Consider the following 14,458-nt stretch of genomic DNA (forward strand, 5'->3'; position numbering starts at 1 on the left):
CGGCCCCCGCCCCCCCCCCCCCCCCCCCGGGCCCCCCCCCAGCCGCTCCAGCCGCGCGGGGTTGGCGTCGCTCAAGAACAGCAGCTCCGCTCTCCCGTCCGGCGTCCGCGCTGCGGAGACACGAGCCACGCGTCAGCGTCCGCGCCCGGCCCCCGGCCCCCGCCCCGCCGCGCGAGGAGTCGCCGCGACGCGCCCCTTCGCTGGAAAGGAGCTGCAAGATGCACCAAGTGCGGCTCAGCTGAACCCCTCACGTACAACCCGCCCCACTCTAAGCACAGCTCTGACAGGGATCCCGATCTGCGGCTCCACACACACTTCTGGGCCGAGAGGGTTTGTGTTTAAGAAGCGCACCTTCTCCTGACCGCCCATCTTTCAAAGAAAGCTTTACCCACACTTAGCAACTCTAACGGTTGTTTGTCGGGGTTTTTTCTGTTTCGAAAAACAAAACCGTTTTTTTTTCTTTTGAATAAACGAGTAAAAATGGTGCGAAGGGTGCAGGGCTCATCTGTTTTGCAACAGAAATGGAGATGGGAGCTGAAAGCGCTGCACCTAGCGCGTACACTTCGTTCCCTAGCACAGATCTCACCTTTTTCATGTTGAAGCCACTTGCTGTCCAGATAATACTGGTAACAGCTCTCAAATTCCTTTTCATTGTACTTGGCAACCTGGATGGGAAGGAACGGTTCCAAGGTACTGAAGCCCTCCTGAAGGGGAAAAAGTGAGAGCATGAGGCATGTAACAGACCCTCTAATTTCCAATCGTCAGACACATTGAGCAGGAAACCTTCAGCCCAGCTGCCTGAGCTGCTGAGGGATAAGGCTCTGCTAGGCACGAGCAAGTTCGGGAAGAACTGCTTCACAACAGAAGGTATCTATTGCATGTTACCTAGATGGGAACAAAGCAAAGAGAAGTCAGATGCCTAGCTAGGTTTTTTGTTCAGAAGGAGGCTGGTGAAAAGGGAGAAGCCATTTGTCCAAGTTCTTCCTTCCATTTGGGGGAATTTACTTCGGAATATGAACAGTCATGCACACGGGACAAACTGAAGGGGAGGTCAGTAGACACCCAGGAACAGGGAGACTGAGCCAAGAACATGCAAAAGGTTGAATGGAGCAAGGTTCAGGTAGCAGCAGACTCAAGCTAGCACATGTACTGAAATTGCTGCTTCCACATCAGCATTTTTGTTTCCATTTCTATATATGCTCCAACACCAAAGGAACCACAGGTCATGACTTACATTTCCCAGCAGCTCATGGGGTAAATAAGCAGTGTGTGGTTTGAAGACGGAGCCTGTCTGGCAAACAGCAGTCACAATGGCACCTCCACTCTGAAATATGGAGATAAATTAGGAGCTTGCAGGGCACACACCTGGATATCATGTATTTTTCTCCCATATGCTTTACCATCAGTCCCTTGTTTTGAGGTGCTGCCAATATGATAGTTGCAGCAGGCGGCCAGTGTCAGTCCCAGCCTCTTTCAGGAGGCAGTGCTGACGGGAATGGAGCTCCTCACTGGCAGCACTGCCACTCAGCGTGGATGGGCTTGGCTCTCTACAGCAGTGGTTCACAACCTTTTTTGTACCAGAATCAATTTGTAAATACCAATGGCTGACCCAGTGCCCCTCAGTCCTGACTCCCTGCCCCACCCCAGGTCCCAGCCTCCCAGTGTGTGGGGTGGGGGGGCCCAAGCAGCTCCTTGCAGACTGGAGCGCTGCCAGCCTGCAAGGGAAAAGCTTGTTTCCCACACTTTTCTCCTTTAAAGGAGAATCTATTTTTTAAGTTTGTTCATGACCCTTTTATATATTCTTGCGATCTGCTTTTGGGTCATGACCTGCGGGCTGACAAAAGCTGCTCTACAGCGTCTCCCACTGGAGAAGCGCTCTCGTGAGGTGTACAAGAGGCTATGGCAAGATACTAGTTATTCTAGTTCTGGCCACTCCAAGCAGATATTTAACACAAGTTAGAATGGTAAGCATTGGAAACAATAAATACAGACAACTAACCAAAGCATTACATAAAGGGTTTTTTTCAAGAATACATCTGCCTACGAAAGAAAGAAATGAAGCAAGCATAAAACTATTAGAGTATACTTCCCAATAGTAAGCCCTAAAGATGACGGCGCTGCTCTAGGTGTCAGCTTTTAGCTGTGAGAACCCTGCACAGTAAGTTATCCACAGGTTTGTATCAGCACTCACCCAGTCATTCATCACCATCTTCCTCAGGTTGTGGACCAGGGCCAATTCCTCTGGAGAAACCTGTTGATAACAGTGTGTCAGAAGCAGGTGGTTGAGGAATTGCATCCCAAGCTCCTACCCTACCCACCAGGAACAGGTCAGGGGAAGTTAGGGGCTGTCTGGTGTTTTGCTGAGTCAAAAAGGCGATGGCAGCTCCTCAGCAGCAAGACCTTTGCCCTGAGATCAACATGCCCCCCTCCCCGCCCCCCATGGGTGTGTGCATCACTGTTCTAAGGGAGGAGATATTTTTAAGGGAGTACATTTTTTGCGTATGAGACTTATGGTCACACTAAATTTAGACACTAGCTCCGAGGATTAGGTAAAAGGGTGCCACTGAGCAAGATCCCTAACTTATACAGACTCTCAGTAAGCAAGTCTCGGGTCTTTCAACAGCCTAACCTCAGAGGTTCCCAACCACCAGGCCATGGCCCAAAAGGGTTGGCTGCCGGTCCACAGTATGCCAGTCACTTCCAGTCCACGGTATGCTGGTCCACAATCACTTCCACTGCAGACCGCAGTATCAAAAAGGTTGGGAACTACTGGCCTAACTGGTATGTGCTCTCTTCACTGCCTCACCTTGATCATTCCTTTGCCTTTTTGGAAAATCTGGCATCACCCTTGATTCCAATCTCCTGTGTCTGCAGATCTAGTCATGTCTCACCTTCCCAAGGCCTTAACCTTTTCTCACAGGGACTACTGCATTCCTGTCAGGAATACAGATTGCATTCCTTGTCTCCAAGATCTTTCCAGATCACAGCTCTCCAAGGTACAGCATTGCCCAGAATGAAGCCATGGTTTGCCCACTATCTCCCTCCTAATGACCTGGCTCCCCTTACTTTTCAGAATCCAAATGAAGATTGCCCTCCCTGTATTTAGAACCCCTCATACATAGTCTGCACTCTTTGCATCCTCTCCTGTAGCACTAGTTTTCCCAGGTTTGCCTCAGCACTGGTGCAAGAACCTTCCCTACAGCACTTCCAACAGATTGTGTGCTTCCTCCATCTCTGCACCTCAGGGCCTCTCAATGAATACCCTGCTGTCCCTTACTACAGGAAGTCAATTTCATGTTCTACACTATGATCTTCACTGAAGACTTTGAAAGGACCCTTTGAAATACAAAAAATGATGTCTAGCTAAACCAGCCACAGATCAGTCATCATCCAGAGGGCCAAATAACACCTGCCCCTCAAGTCTCTCTTGCAAAAAATGTACTTAAACACACCAAAAGCAGTAATTTCTTACAAAGGTTTTGTCTCTCTTCCTCAGTGCTGTCCTTCCCCAGAGGGCATTGACTCCATCCACTGCCACCAGAAGTTTAAATGAACCAAGGGAACTCTGCCTCTTTAACTCTTTAAGCACAACCCCCATAACATCAGTGGCAGACTTCACTCGAGTTATACCCTAGAAGAGGGAAAAGCACAGCATTAGTAGAAAGATGACTCCCAGCCACACCATTTGGAGTCTTTGGTACCCACCCCTCTGAGGAGCACAAAGGGAGATGAAACATGAGGTTTCAACCTTTGTTCCCAAACGGGCACCCAGGTCTAATGGACTAAGTGCAGGGATGAAAACCAGAAACTCTCAAGTTCTAATCTGAGTGCCAACAGACTTCTTCTATGCAACTCCTGCTGGGGCCCAGGTTACTAACTTCTGTCTCAGTTTTCCCATCAATAACATGGGGACAACAAGCCCTTCCTGCTTACCAGGATTTAGACCATTAGAAGCACTAAAAATTGTTCTCATTCCCTACTCTGGCCTCAGCATCACTTTTAGTTTATCAACCTGTTCCATTAATACCAATGGCAGTTATTGTTCTCACCTGTTCTAACATTTCACTCAGTGGTGTGCCTTCTTCAGTGCTATCCCACTTGTTCCACATGTATTTTTGTTGTGTTTTTATCTGTAACAGAAAGAGGGGTCAAAGAGTTCAGGTGGATCCAACTGATATAGTCCTGCTCCCATTTCCATGCAGGCTCAGCAAGCCTGGGAATAGAATCCTTCCCCTTTCTATGTTTGCTGGGAGATAGAGAGCAAGAACAGTATCTTTGTGCAGCATCCAAGGATAGGCTAAAGAAGTCTCTAGCTTGTATTACCAAGAGCTCTTTAAAGTGTTTCCACTCCCACTGAAACCTACATCCAAATAAGTTGCAGGGGTAGAGGCATCTTAAATAACGTTAGTGCACTCTCACTCCCAACATAATAAAATGCATCTCAGAAGAATGAGGTGATCCAGGCCATCCCCACCCCATATTGGTAGTGAGAAAGCATATCTCCATATTGTCCTCTGGGGAAACTGCACTTGTGGATTCTCATTTGGTTCTTAATGCAAACGACTTGGTCAGCTCTACCAACCTCTCTCAGTAAGTGTTCATTTGAAGTTTTGAAATTCTTGAGCCAGGAAGATGCTTGCAAAGGTTGGTCAAACCGTTCTTTTTTATAGGAAGACTGCAGAAGCTCCCTACAGTTCTTTACCAAGAGATGAGCTGTGAGGTAGAAAGAAAAAAAGGTGGCAAACAGTTATCATGTTCTGTTACTAACAAATCCTTAGGTTTTTCTCTCCTGATTTTTTTCCCTCCTTGCTTCACTGTATTCACCACAAACTCTCCAGAGCATACAGTGAACATAGAAGGAGCCCCAGATCAAAACCAGGAGTTGCACAGCTTTGCCTAGAGCAAGGTCCCTACGTTGGGGTACTAGTACCTGACTCACTAGTTAGTAGCAACACATCAGAAGGCCATGTGTGTACATGTGTTTGGCAGGGGGAGCTACACTGTTCAACTGTAGTGTATTTCACTTCTTACCTTTAATCTCCCTATCATAAATCAAGTCTCCTAATCCATAAGGTTCTCCACCAGCAATACCTTCCCTATAGATTAGTTAGAGGCACAGATGGCATTTCCTACTCAAAAAACACTTCTAAGCTTACCATCTGGAATGTGAAGCACCAGCCAGCCCTGCTTTGCACAGTAATGAACAGCATGGCACAGCGTCATTGTTTTTCCAGTTCCCCCCTCTCCATCTTCAACACCATCGATTAAGGAAAACCTCAGGGCTACATCCAGATGCCTGGACACCTTGTGCTGCCACTAGCTGCCACCAGGGAACCCTGTGCCATGTGTGTTCTGGCACGTGGCAGGTTACCCAGGTGGGGTAGGGGAGCACTGGGCTGGCCCCAGCAGCCTTACCTGGGGTGCTCCCAGGACTGCAGCAGTGGTGACTCTGCAGTGCGGAGCCTGGCTGGCTGGCAGTGGAGTGTGGCTCCAGCTGGTCAGGCTCTGACTCTGGGCACTGCATGCTGCTGCCGCGTGCACCACTCCACTTTTTTTCCCCCACACCGCTCTCTTGCAGCATGAAGAACAACTGAATGTGCAGACATGTCTGTGGCACCACACATTGCATGGCCGTGCTTGTCTGGATGTGGCCGAGAAAGGCAAGAAATGGGGAAGCTGAGGCTATTCCACATCTACACCCAACCCAACATGAGGCTAGAATCCCACCAATGCTTTCAGTTTGCTGGAAGCTCTATTGAATTCCAGCACAGAGAAAAGCAAAGGATACAGAGGACATATCTGATGGCTGGCTGGGCAAAGTTAGTGCTTTTTAGGTAACCGAGAAGCTCTAGAGCTGGTTTCCGCACCATCAGACAGGCTTCTCTGAAGGTCCCAATCTGAAACAGAAAAATGTGAACAAAGAGTTGCTTGTTAGCATCCACTAGCAGCTGCTACCCTGCAGTTTCACATGCAGAGCTGCTAGCATGCACTAGCAGCTCTACCCCTGCAGGTCTTTTTAGGCTCCATAGCACCATCTGTGACAAAATTAGCCTCTTCCTCTCTCTGCCTCAATTGCTTAGGCTTGTAGTTTAATGGTAGAATTCTTGCCTGCTATGCAGGAGACCTGGGTTCAATTTTCAGGCTTGTATATATTTCTCGTCTCAGGCAGGGGGTTGGACTAGAGAACCTCTAGAGGTCCTTTCTAGCTCTTTGACTCTAGTCTAACCTTCCTTCATAGGAAGATTTTTACTTTCAAGCATATTTTAACAATACTTGCAGCAGCAGGACACTGGCTGCTTTTGTGCCCATGCTTTGTGTCACAGGTTAGGGTGCTACACCCTGTGACAGGGTTGACTGTAGTTTTAGTAATAGGTTAGACAAGGATGTGTATGGGATGGTTTGGACAGAAGTGATCCTGCCTCTGGCAGGGGGTTGGACTTCCAGAGGTCCCTTCCAGCCCTACTTTCCTTTGTTTCTGTGGTAACTAATCTTCACTGGCCCGATGACACGCTCAACTCATAAAATCTGACAGATAACAACAGATCAGTGTATTTTGATTTATAATACGTACAAGAGCATGATATTACTTGAATGCTAAGTCCTTTTGGTTGACCTCACTGTCACATTGGAAAGTAACCTGCTATTCTGAATATCAAACCCAAACAATACTCCTTGCTATTCAGTGTCTGGGTAAATGCATAGCAGTCTTAAGGATGTGTCCCAAGCTGTATCCAATGGCCAACACCTAAAGGTGCAAAGAAAGAAACCAGACAACCCTTCCTCCTACTGTAACACATTTAAGCCAGTTGGCCTTGTTTTTCATGGATCACATCAGAACCAGGTGTAAATTCCCCTTCAGAAATACAGAGGCTTCATTCAGGCTTCATTTATGTCTTGTTATTAATGGGTGAAACATTAGTCTGAAAAGACTTTGGGGCAAGTAGACAACAGCAGTGTTTCAGTCTTAAACTCCCCGCGTGCCTTCAGGAACTACAAAGGTCCAGTCATAGCCAGGAAGCTGATGGCACTGTGTGGTAAGACCAAGGTGAAGAGGAAAGAGCCATGGAAGACTTCAGAGAGGTTGCTCCACTGCTGACAAGCATTGGACCTCTAAAGAATTTTAGATTGCCAATTTCCTTTTTTGATTCATTTGTATCTGAGTTCAGGAACTGATAAAGGTGGCATTTGTATCTACTGACTAAACTTTTGATGAACAGCAAGAGCAAGTTCTCTGTTGCTGATCTAAAACCATTGCATGAGAGAGTCTCTTTGACCCAAGGTGAGTAAGGGCTGTGATTTGGAACAGTTTAGCTCTGTAACATTTTGGATTTGCAATGGAGAGATTTAGGCAACATCCCACTGATCTCCACCCCCTTGCCTGAAAAAGCTCTGCTCTGGCTCACGTACAGCTGCTTAAACATGCCTGTATGTAGCCCTTCTACCCCAGAATAAAAGAATTCCAGTCTCAATTCCCTTCCCAATCCAACCTCCAAACCTTCATTGAGACAGAGTTACCTGCTCTTTGAACCGGGGGGACAGTCCATGGGGAAACACCACCTTCACCTCCTCTAGTGGGATGCTATAGTGCTGACAGTCATGTTGCTCTGTATGGTTGGCCTGTGAGTAAAATACAAAACACTAACAAACAGGAGAACTGGACTGTGCTGCTGTGCAGAGAGGCTCCTGAAGGAACTGGGGGTGGGGGTAGTGGGGGAGGGCAAAATAAGGGATCACCCTGGCAGAATAACTATTGTATTCTGTAAGGTCAGAACCGTCTTGCTTCCAAGCTTCATTTATTTAGCATGGGAGTGGTACACAATGTCTTTTGAAGTAGTAAAGCAGGTTAGTCAGCAGGCTACGTCGCTTCCTGCTGGCTATAGCATTGTTCAGCTCCCTTGCAGGTTTTCCAGATGCTTTTTGCTAACTAAGATTTGGACACCCCCGCACCCCACAGAGCTAGGGCTTGGGGACAGATACAGGAGGGGGGCCATGGCACCTTACCCTTCCATTTCTCCGGTTTGTAAAATGGGAATAAAGATGTGGACCTTTATAAGGCACTTTAGGATTGACTGATGAAGACAGCTGTTTTATCTAGTCTCCTCAGCATTGGTTTAATGAGGCTTTCCTATAACTAGACACTGGTGCTATCAGAAGCGATTCTATACCTTAAAATATTATCTACAATATGGACAAATATTGTAGGGATTTGATGCACTAAGCAGTGTTGATTGTTGTTGTCAAATATATTTCAGTGAAATGTGCAGTGAAAATGCTAACTAAAATTCAATTGTCTGGCAACATAAATCCTAGGTACAGGCCAGTAGAGACTATTCTTGCCATCTGGACTCTTCTGTGCCATCTATAGAGATGCTCTGATCACATGACTAGATCATCTGCATGCTGCTGTTTCCATAGAGACCCCAGAGGAATCAGTGGAGAAAGGAAACTCCAATTATAGCAGCTGCAGAAAAGCACCTCAAAGGTTTATTCCATTCATTTATTCTGCTTCACTTTGTGCTTGAGAGAGATGCAGGCTAGAATTGTGAAGCCTGTGCAGTGGGGAGACATTTTGGATAATGAAGTTACAGTACCATCCCCCTCCCTCACAATTTGTGGTGGTTAGTTGGGGAAGACTGATCCTGAAGTTGAACTTAATGGTGTCCGATACCAAGTTTGCCCTCCTCTCCAGCTGCACAGCATGCCTGTCTGGACCCACGATAATAGGTCTGCCTATTCTCTTCATTCCTACTTAAGAAGAATGGTCCAGCGAGCACTGATATCCAGGGTACTTAAGGATAGACTGACAATCTTAGGGTGTTAGCCGTGTGGCACGACAGTAAATATGGTAGTAACTCACCGGGTCGCTTTCACTAGTACGGAAAATTGCCAGGGGTTTCTCTTCAGGGATTTGGACATCCTGATTAACAGTAGCATTTAAGCAAATCCTGGCAGTGATGTGGAGAAAACGTCCAGCATACAACTAGGGAGAGAAAAAAAATGCTTTTCGGTCACCAAAAATTATAGGCAAAGTTCAGCGACATACCCACTATAGACACGTTAAGAAAGGGTCAGTGTAATGCACCCTGCTCAGGAAGTAAGTTACAATACTTAGGATAGAGTTCTGTGTGGAAATGAATAGTAATGTTGTTATAGCCATAGTGCAAGTTCAGTTGCATCTTTCTAAACCCTTTTAGTTTGCTTAAGTCTGCCTGCTGCCACTACAGAGCTGAGCCTTTGCCTAAAGGAGTGATCCCATTAAAGGGCTGCTCAAGAGCACAAAGCAGCCATTAGAAGTCTTATTGCTGGGAAGTTCCTGTAATGTTTCTACTTATGTGATGAATGGCACCAATACTGTGCAAATGACAGCTGTTTAGTAATCCATAATCACCTCAGTTACTACAGGATTAGTGTGGCAGCTAGTTTATATTTACAACTGCATTTCCTGCACTGGTTTCCCCCCTGCCCCCACCACTGTGTTCTGACATATAGAATCTTCCCTAGGAATAGAGGAGTCGTAGAAACAAACAGCTGCTTATGCTAATGCAGGCTCCTAGGTAGGAAGCTCACTGGTACATGCCTGAAAGTGGGTAGGGGTGTAAGAGGTAAAGGGACAACAATTTTAGTAGGCCAAGGTGAAAAAAAGCATGGATGGTGTATCTAGAAGCTGCGCCTGGATCAGTGATTCTCAACTAGGGTGATGTTGGGTGTATAAACATAAATCACAAGATAAAACGAGAGATTTCGAAGAGGAATCCATACTGTCAAAACATTCCAACCTGTTGTGTTCTTTCTGAGTTCTTTGCAACAGAATTGCCATACTACAGCATCTGAAAACTAAGCACTGTTTTTTTCAAGGAGTGCCTCAACTCTAACGAGGCTGAAAACTGTTGGTCTAAATATTGTTCACTGACAGAGGAACAAACTATCCCCCACGCTCCAGGCAGAGGCTGAGGGGAGACCACAGTATACAGCTCTACAGACTGCAACAGCCACCATCTCCAACTTTAATTCAGCCCCAGTGAAGGCTGGATTATCCATGAAGCACAAGGCATCCTTTTAGTCCCCAGACAGCTGATCCAAAAAAGAAGATAGCAGCATAGAAATGTAAGATAGAGCTGTGAGAGGGGTCAGCTACCCATCAAACATAGCCCCTGGTTCTCATAGGCAACCTCCTCTTCTTATTGCCTTGGGAAAAGCGATCTAGTTATTTTTTGAAGCCAGTTAAGTTTCTTGTTACCCACCGTTCTGGAACTATACCATAGTAATCCTCAGAGGAGTGATGGTCTCTCACGATCATCAGTGTAAACTAATCTAAGCAAGATTCTGCTTTTGCAGTTTCCCTTTGGGATCTCTGGTTTGCACCCTCCTAGAAGTAGGGCATGAAACCCATCTACACATGCTAAAACAGGCACGGAACCAAGACAAGCCTTTGGGTGATGGGTAACAAGCTGTCGTCTAACAACTGTCCTGGAGCTTTACAGATAACACCCACACTTTCTGAATTCATTCAAGTTCATGGATCCATTTCATTTGGCAAAACCCCTGAGTAGGTGGTTCATTGAATTAAAAATATTCCCAGTAGACTGATAATTCAACAGGACACATTTCTTAAACAGTTTTTCTGGCACTGCAGGGTGATTTGCATGTTCAGATGGAGCTGCCCTTTGCAATGAAAAGCAAAGACTCAGCAATTCACCAGAGCACTGGTCTTTTGTCCCCAGCTCTATAGCTAGAACTGTTCTTGCACAGGACTGACAGGAGTCACAGCTCTTGGAATCAACATATCATCATGTTAGAAAGGGTGACTGGGTAAGGAAGAACACCGCATTTTGCCGGTCATTGTTTAACAGATCTTCAGCTTATTTCCATTTTATACCCACAAAAGGGTATATCAAAAACACTTTAATTAAGTAAAAAGTCAACCTAAAGTAATGCGGTACAGTTTGTTCCTTGTTAGCAGAGAAGGGAAAAGACAGTGGTTTACAACTGATCCTCAAGACTAAAGTTAGTCAGAGGCTTCCCATGCCATTCTGTGCACTTCTCTAGTTCACCTTACAATTCCATTTATTTAACCTCAGGGAATGAGTATATAAAAAAGCAGCAAGTATTTGAAATGTGACCTGAAGACAAATTATCACAGCTCTAGAAATAGCTTCCTGTGTGGCAGGAGGGCTTAAGTCATAAGCTAGTAACCAAAAAGCTGGCAGTTCAAGTCTGGGTGTGCGCAAGTGATCTTAAGTCTCAAATTATAGAGCAGAGGTGGGCAAAATGCAGCCTGCCAAGCCATTCTATCCAGCCTAAATAAAAAAATTTAGAAAATCAATATTTATCTGCCCCTGGCTGCCTATCATACAGCCTTGACACCTTGCCAAAATTCAGTAAGTGGCCCTCCACCCAAAACCATTGCCCACCACTGTTATAGAGGGTTTGGTTCTTGGGCCTGTTCTGTTCAACATCTTTATCATGAAAAGCATGCTGGCCAATTTTGTTGACTACACTAAGTTATGGGGAAAATGCTGTAGTCAAGAGAGCTAATAACATATTGGGATGCATTTATCCGAAGCATCTCTGCTCAGCGCTGGTGAGACCCCAGCTGGAGTACCGTGTCCAATTCCTCAAAAAAATATGTGGAGAACGTTGGAAGGGTGCAGAAAGGGCCAGAAGAATAATCAAGGTTTGTCCCCCAGGCCCTTACAAGGAAAATCTAAGGGACCTGGGACTGCTCAGCCTGGGGAAGAGAAGACTGAGGGGGGACTTGGTGGCCATTTAAGTATATAAGGGGTGAATATCAGGAGCTGGGAGAAAAACTGCTCACTAGGGTGCCCCAGGGGAGGACAAGGAACAATGGCCATAAACTGTTAGACAATAGTTTCATGTCAGATGTAAGGGTGAACTTCTTTGTGGTAAGGGTGACCAACATCTGGAATAGATTTCCCAAGGCGGTGGTGCAGCTCCAAAGCTTGGAAGTCTCCAAGAGAGACACCTTGCTGGGATCATTTGATCTCAGCAGTATTCCTTCCCAGAGCAGGGGGGTTAGATTCAATCATCTTTTGAGGTCCCTTCCAGCCCTTCATTTCTATGATTCTACGATATGATACAAAGTGCCATTTACATTCCATTTCCATCTGCCAGAGGAAATCAGCCTGACTCAAACCCCTTAAATGGCAGCAACTGTCATATGGTAAATTTAAGACTTGTCAGGAGAACAAAAACCATAAGGTGGAGCTGTTTCCAAAGGAATCCATGCCACATTAGCCACAAGCTGATTAACAAATCATTAGAAAAGATTCTCTGTTCCTCATAGGGCTCAATGATGAATAGGGTTTTGTACAGCAAGTGTATGGTCTCCTGAAACAAGCAGAAGAATAATGATCTAGTTCTTAACGAAAGAAAATTCAGATGTCAGTTCAAAAGTTTAGCTTGCGTAACATAGCAAAAGAAACAACTAGATGACTCTGTTTGCTATTAGTGATCCACTCTAGACATGCAAAGCAAATACATGAGACACTCTACCAATATAAAAATGCAGTATGTTCTACTTGCAAAGCATGCCTTGTGTGCATGACGCAGAGCTGTGCCTTGTACCCATACAGTAAAAGCACCCTGTTTTCTGCAAAACAGGCTATACTACTAAAAATGCAGTTTTGCAGGCATAACCATTTACATTAGGGGCTTCTGCCAGGACAGTATGTTAGAGATCACACCCCCACAGAAAACAGGACCAGCAAGAGTCTGTAGTATAGATCAACCCTTAGCCTTCTGCTTTTTCTGATCAGAGTTGTGGATTTTATGTCATGCACAGCTCTTTAAATCCTATACATGGTTTACATGTCAAGACCACTGCCTGACATGTAGAGTTTGCAAGTATAATCACTGGGTTAATGATATAGTGAAATATTCTGTGCTCAGTGAACCAATTGAACCCAGGGTAGGTTTAAGCAGGGCTAAATTACAGCAATCTTCTCCTGCTACACAAGAGTTCTCTGTCAAGGTGGTGTTGGCCAACACTCCCACTGCCCAGTCACAACAGGTCTTGGAGTTGGCACCCAGCAAAAGCAGACAGCAGGAACACAGTACTGCCTGGGCTACATTTAGCCCATATTTTCAAAATGTCCTTTCTAAATCCCACCAGTTAGAAGTTTTGACTTGGTCTGCATGTACAGAGTTTTACAGTTATGAAAATGCCTCCTATTTTATTCCTGTAAATCTACGGGAATTAACTATAACGGTAGAAATCACATTAATGAAATAAAAATTGGATCCATGCTTGCGGGTTATATCCATTTTAACTACGTTTGTTCCAGACAGATGTAGATGTCAGTGCAAGCTCTACCTCAAAAAACCCTTGCTTTTCTCAATTAATAGCTTAGATTTTGACATAACATGCGACTCAAGAGCCTGAAGCATCTATGCCTTAAATCCAGCGTTTGGTTTGAGGTTTCTAGTTTTTAGGGGGGGGATTTGATATAATGTTGCAGTTCAAAGCACTAATAAGAAGAGCTTCTACAGATAGCAAAAGCTTTACAGCAGCTTGCAAACAGGCCAGGTGAGGTTCTAGTATAGTCCACTGGTGCTCAGAAAACAGGAGCCCAATTGCTCATTTGGAACCACTGAGATGGCAGGTTTGTTGATAGAGATTAAGTGATTCCTCCCTCACTGAATGTCTGCAGCTTAAAGGACATACGGGCTAGAGGTGGATCAGACTCACAGGTAAAAGGACGTTGTTCTGATAGGTAATACTTTTTTTGAACCGGAAGCTGCGGCAAAGGAACCACAACATCAATTTTACCCAGAGTAGAATGGGTTTCTATCAGGCATAGATCGTAACAGCACCGTGCTTCCCCTTCCCTCGCAACCCCCAACAGGAGCATGAGAGCAGGGCACCACCGCGGGCTCTTCCCCAGGTATTTCTGGGCAGCCAGGAGGTCTGTTCTTGACTCCTGGAGTTGCTCTGATCTATGCTGGAGCCTGCCAAGAGGTGCAAAGAGTAGATGAAGTCCCCTTTACCCCCGCTCCAGCCCTCCCGGCCCCTGCCTCGGAGCAGACTCGCACGACAGCTTCTCCCAAAGAGCAACGGGCGCGTGGGGAGCGGCCCCTTGGCACCGCTCCGCAGGTCCGCTTCCCCACTGACACGCGGCTAGGGGTGTCGTGCGAGTGCCACAGCACCCCGCCTCCCCCCCTGTGCTGGGACGAAGGCCTGGCAGCGGGACTCACCTTCGGCCCGCGGCGCACCGCGCTGCTCAGGCCTCTCAGCATCGCGCCCCCTGCCGCGCACGCACAGCCGTGGGGCCGCGACGGCTCCGAGAGCAGTCGGACTCGCTGCGGCCAAAGCAGGTGCCCACGAGCCCGTGGCAGGGTCTCGGCGGCTGCAGCAAGGCCGCACGCTCACAGCGACGCCATGTTAGAGGGGGCAGAGGTCACGTTGCGGCTCTCTACTGGTGCGGCGGAGGGACAAGCC

General features: G+C 46.5%; 1 protein-coding gene across 1 annotated transcript in view; it reads right to left on the bottom strand.

Annotated features, from left to right (window-relative positions):
* DAP3 (death associated protein 3) overlaps window positions 1-14,441 on the bottom strand; it is a 20,579-nt gene extending 6,138 nt beyond the window's left edge. The window contains exons 1-12 of the mRNA XM_025212632.1: window positions 14,215-14,441; window positions 8,858-8,980; window positions 7,516-7,617; window positions 5,789-5,897; window positions 5,157-5,249; window positions 4,583-4,713; window positions 4,050-4,130; window positions 3,473-3,631; window positions 2,192-2,251; window positions 1,235-1,324; window positions 587-704; window positions 11-110 (exon numbers count right to left, since the gene is read on the bottom strand). Of these exons, the coding sequence (XP_025068417.1) occupies window positions 11-110; window positions 587-704; window positions 1,235-1,324; window positions 2,192-2,251; window positions 3,473-3,631; window positions 4,050-4,130; window positions 4,583-4,713; window positions 5,157-5,249; window positions 5,789-5,897; window positions 7,516-7,617; window positions 8,858-8,980; window positions 14,215-14,256 (1,208 nt within the window). The 5' untranslated portion in view covers window positions 14,257-14,441. The remainder of the gene's footprint in view (window positions 1-10; window positions 111-586; window positions 705-1,234; window positions 1,325-2,191; window positions 2,252-3,472; window positions 3,632-4,049; window positions 4,131-4,582; window positions 4,714-5,156; window positions 5,250-5,788; window positions 5,898-7,515; window positions 7,618-8,857; window positions 8,981-14,214) is intronic.
* Window positions 14,442-14,458: the final 17 nt, after the last annotated feature.

This window comes from Alligator sinensis, unplaced genomic scaffold (genome assembly GCF_000455745.1).
Source record: "Alligator sinensis unplaced genomic scaffold, ASM45574v1 scaffold1165_1, whole genome shotgun sequence".
NCBI classification, from domain to species: domain Eukaryota; kingdom Metazoa; phylum Chordata; order Crocodylia; family Alligatoridae; genus Alligator; species Alligator sinensis.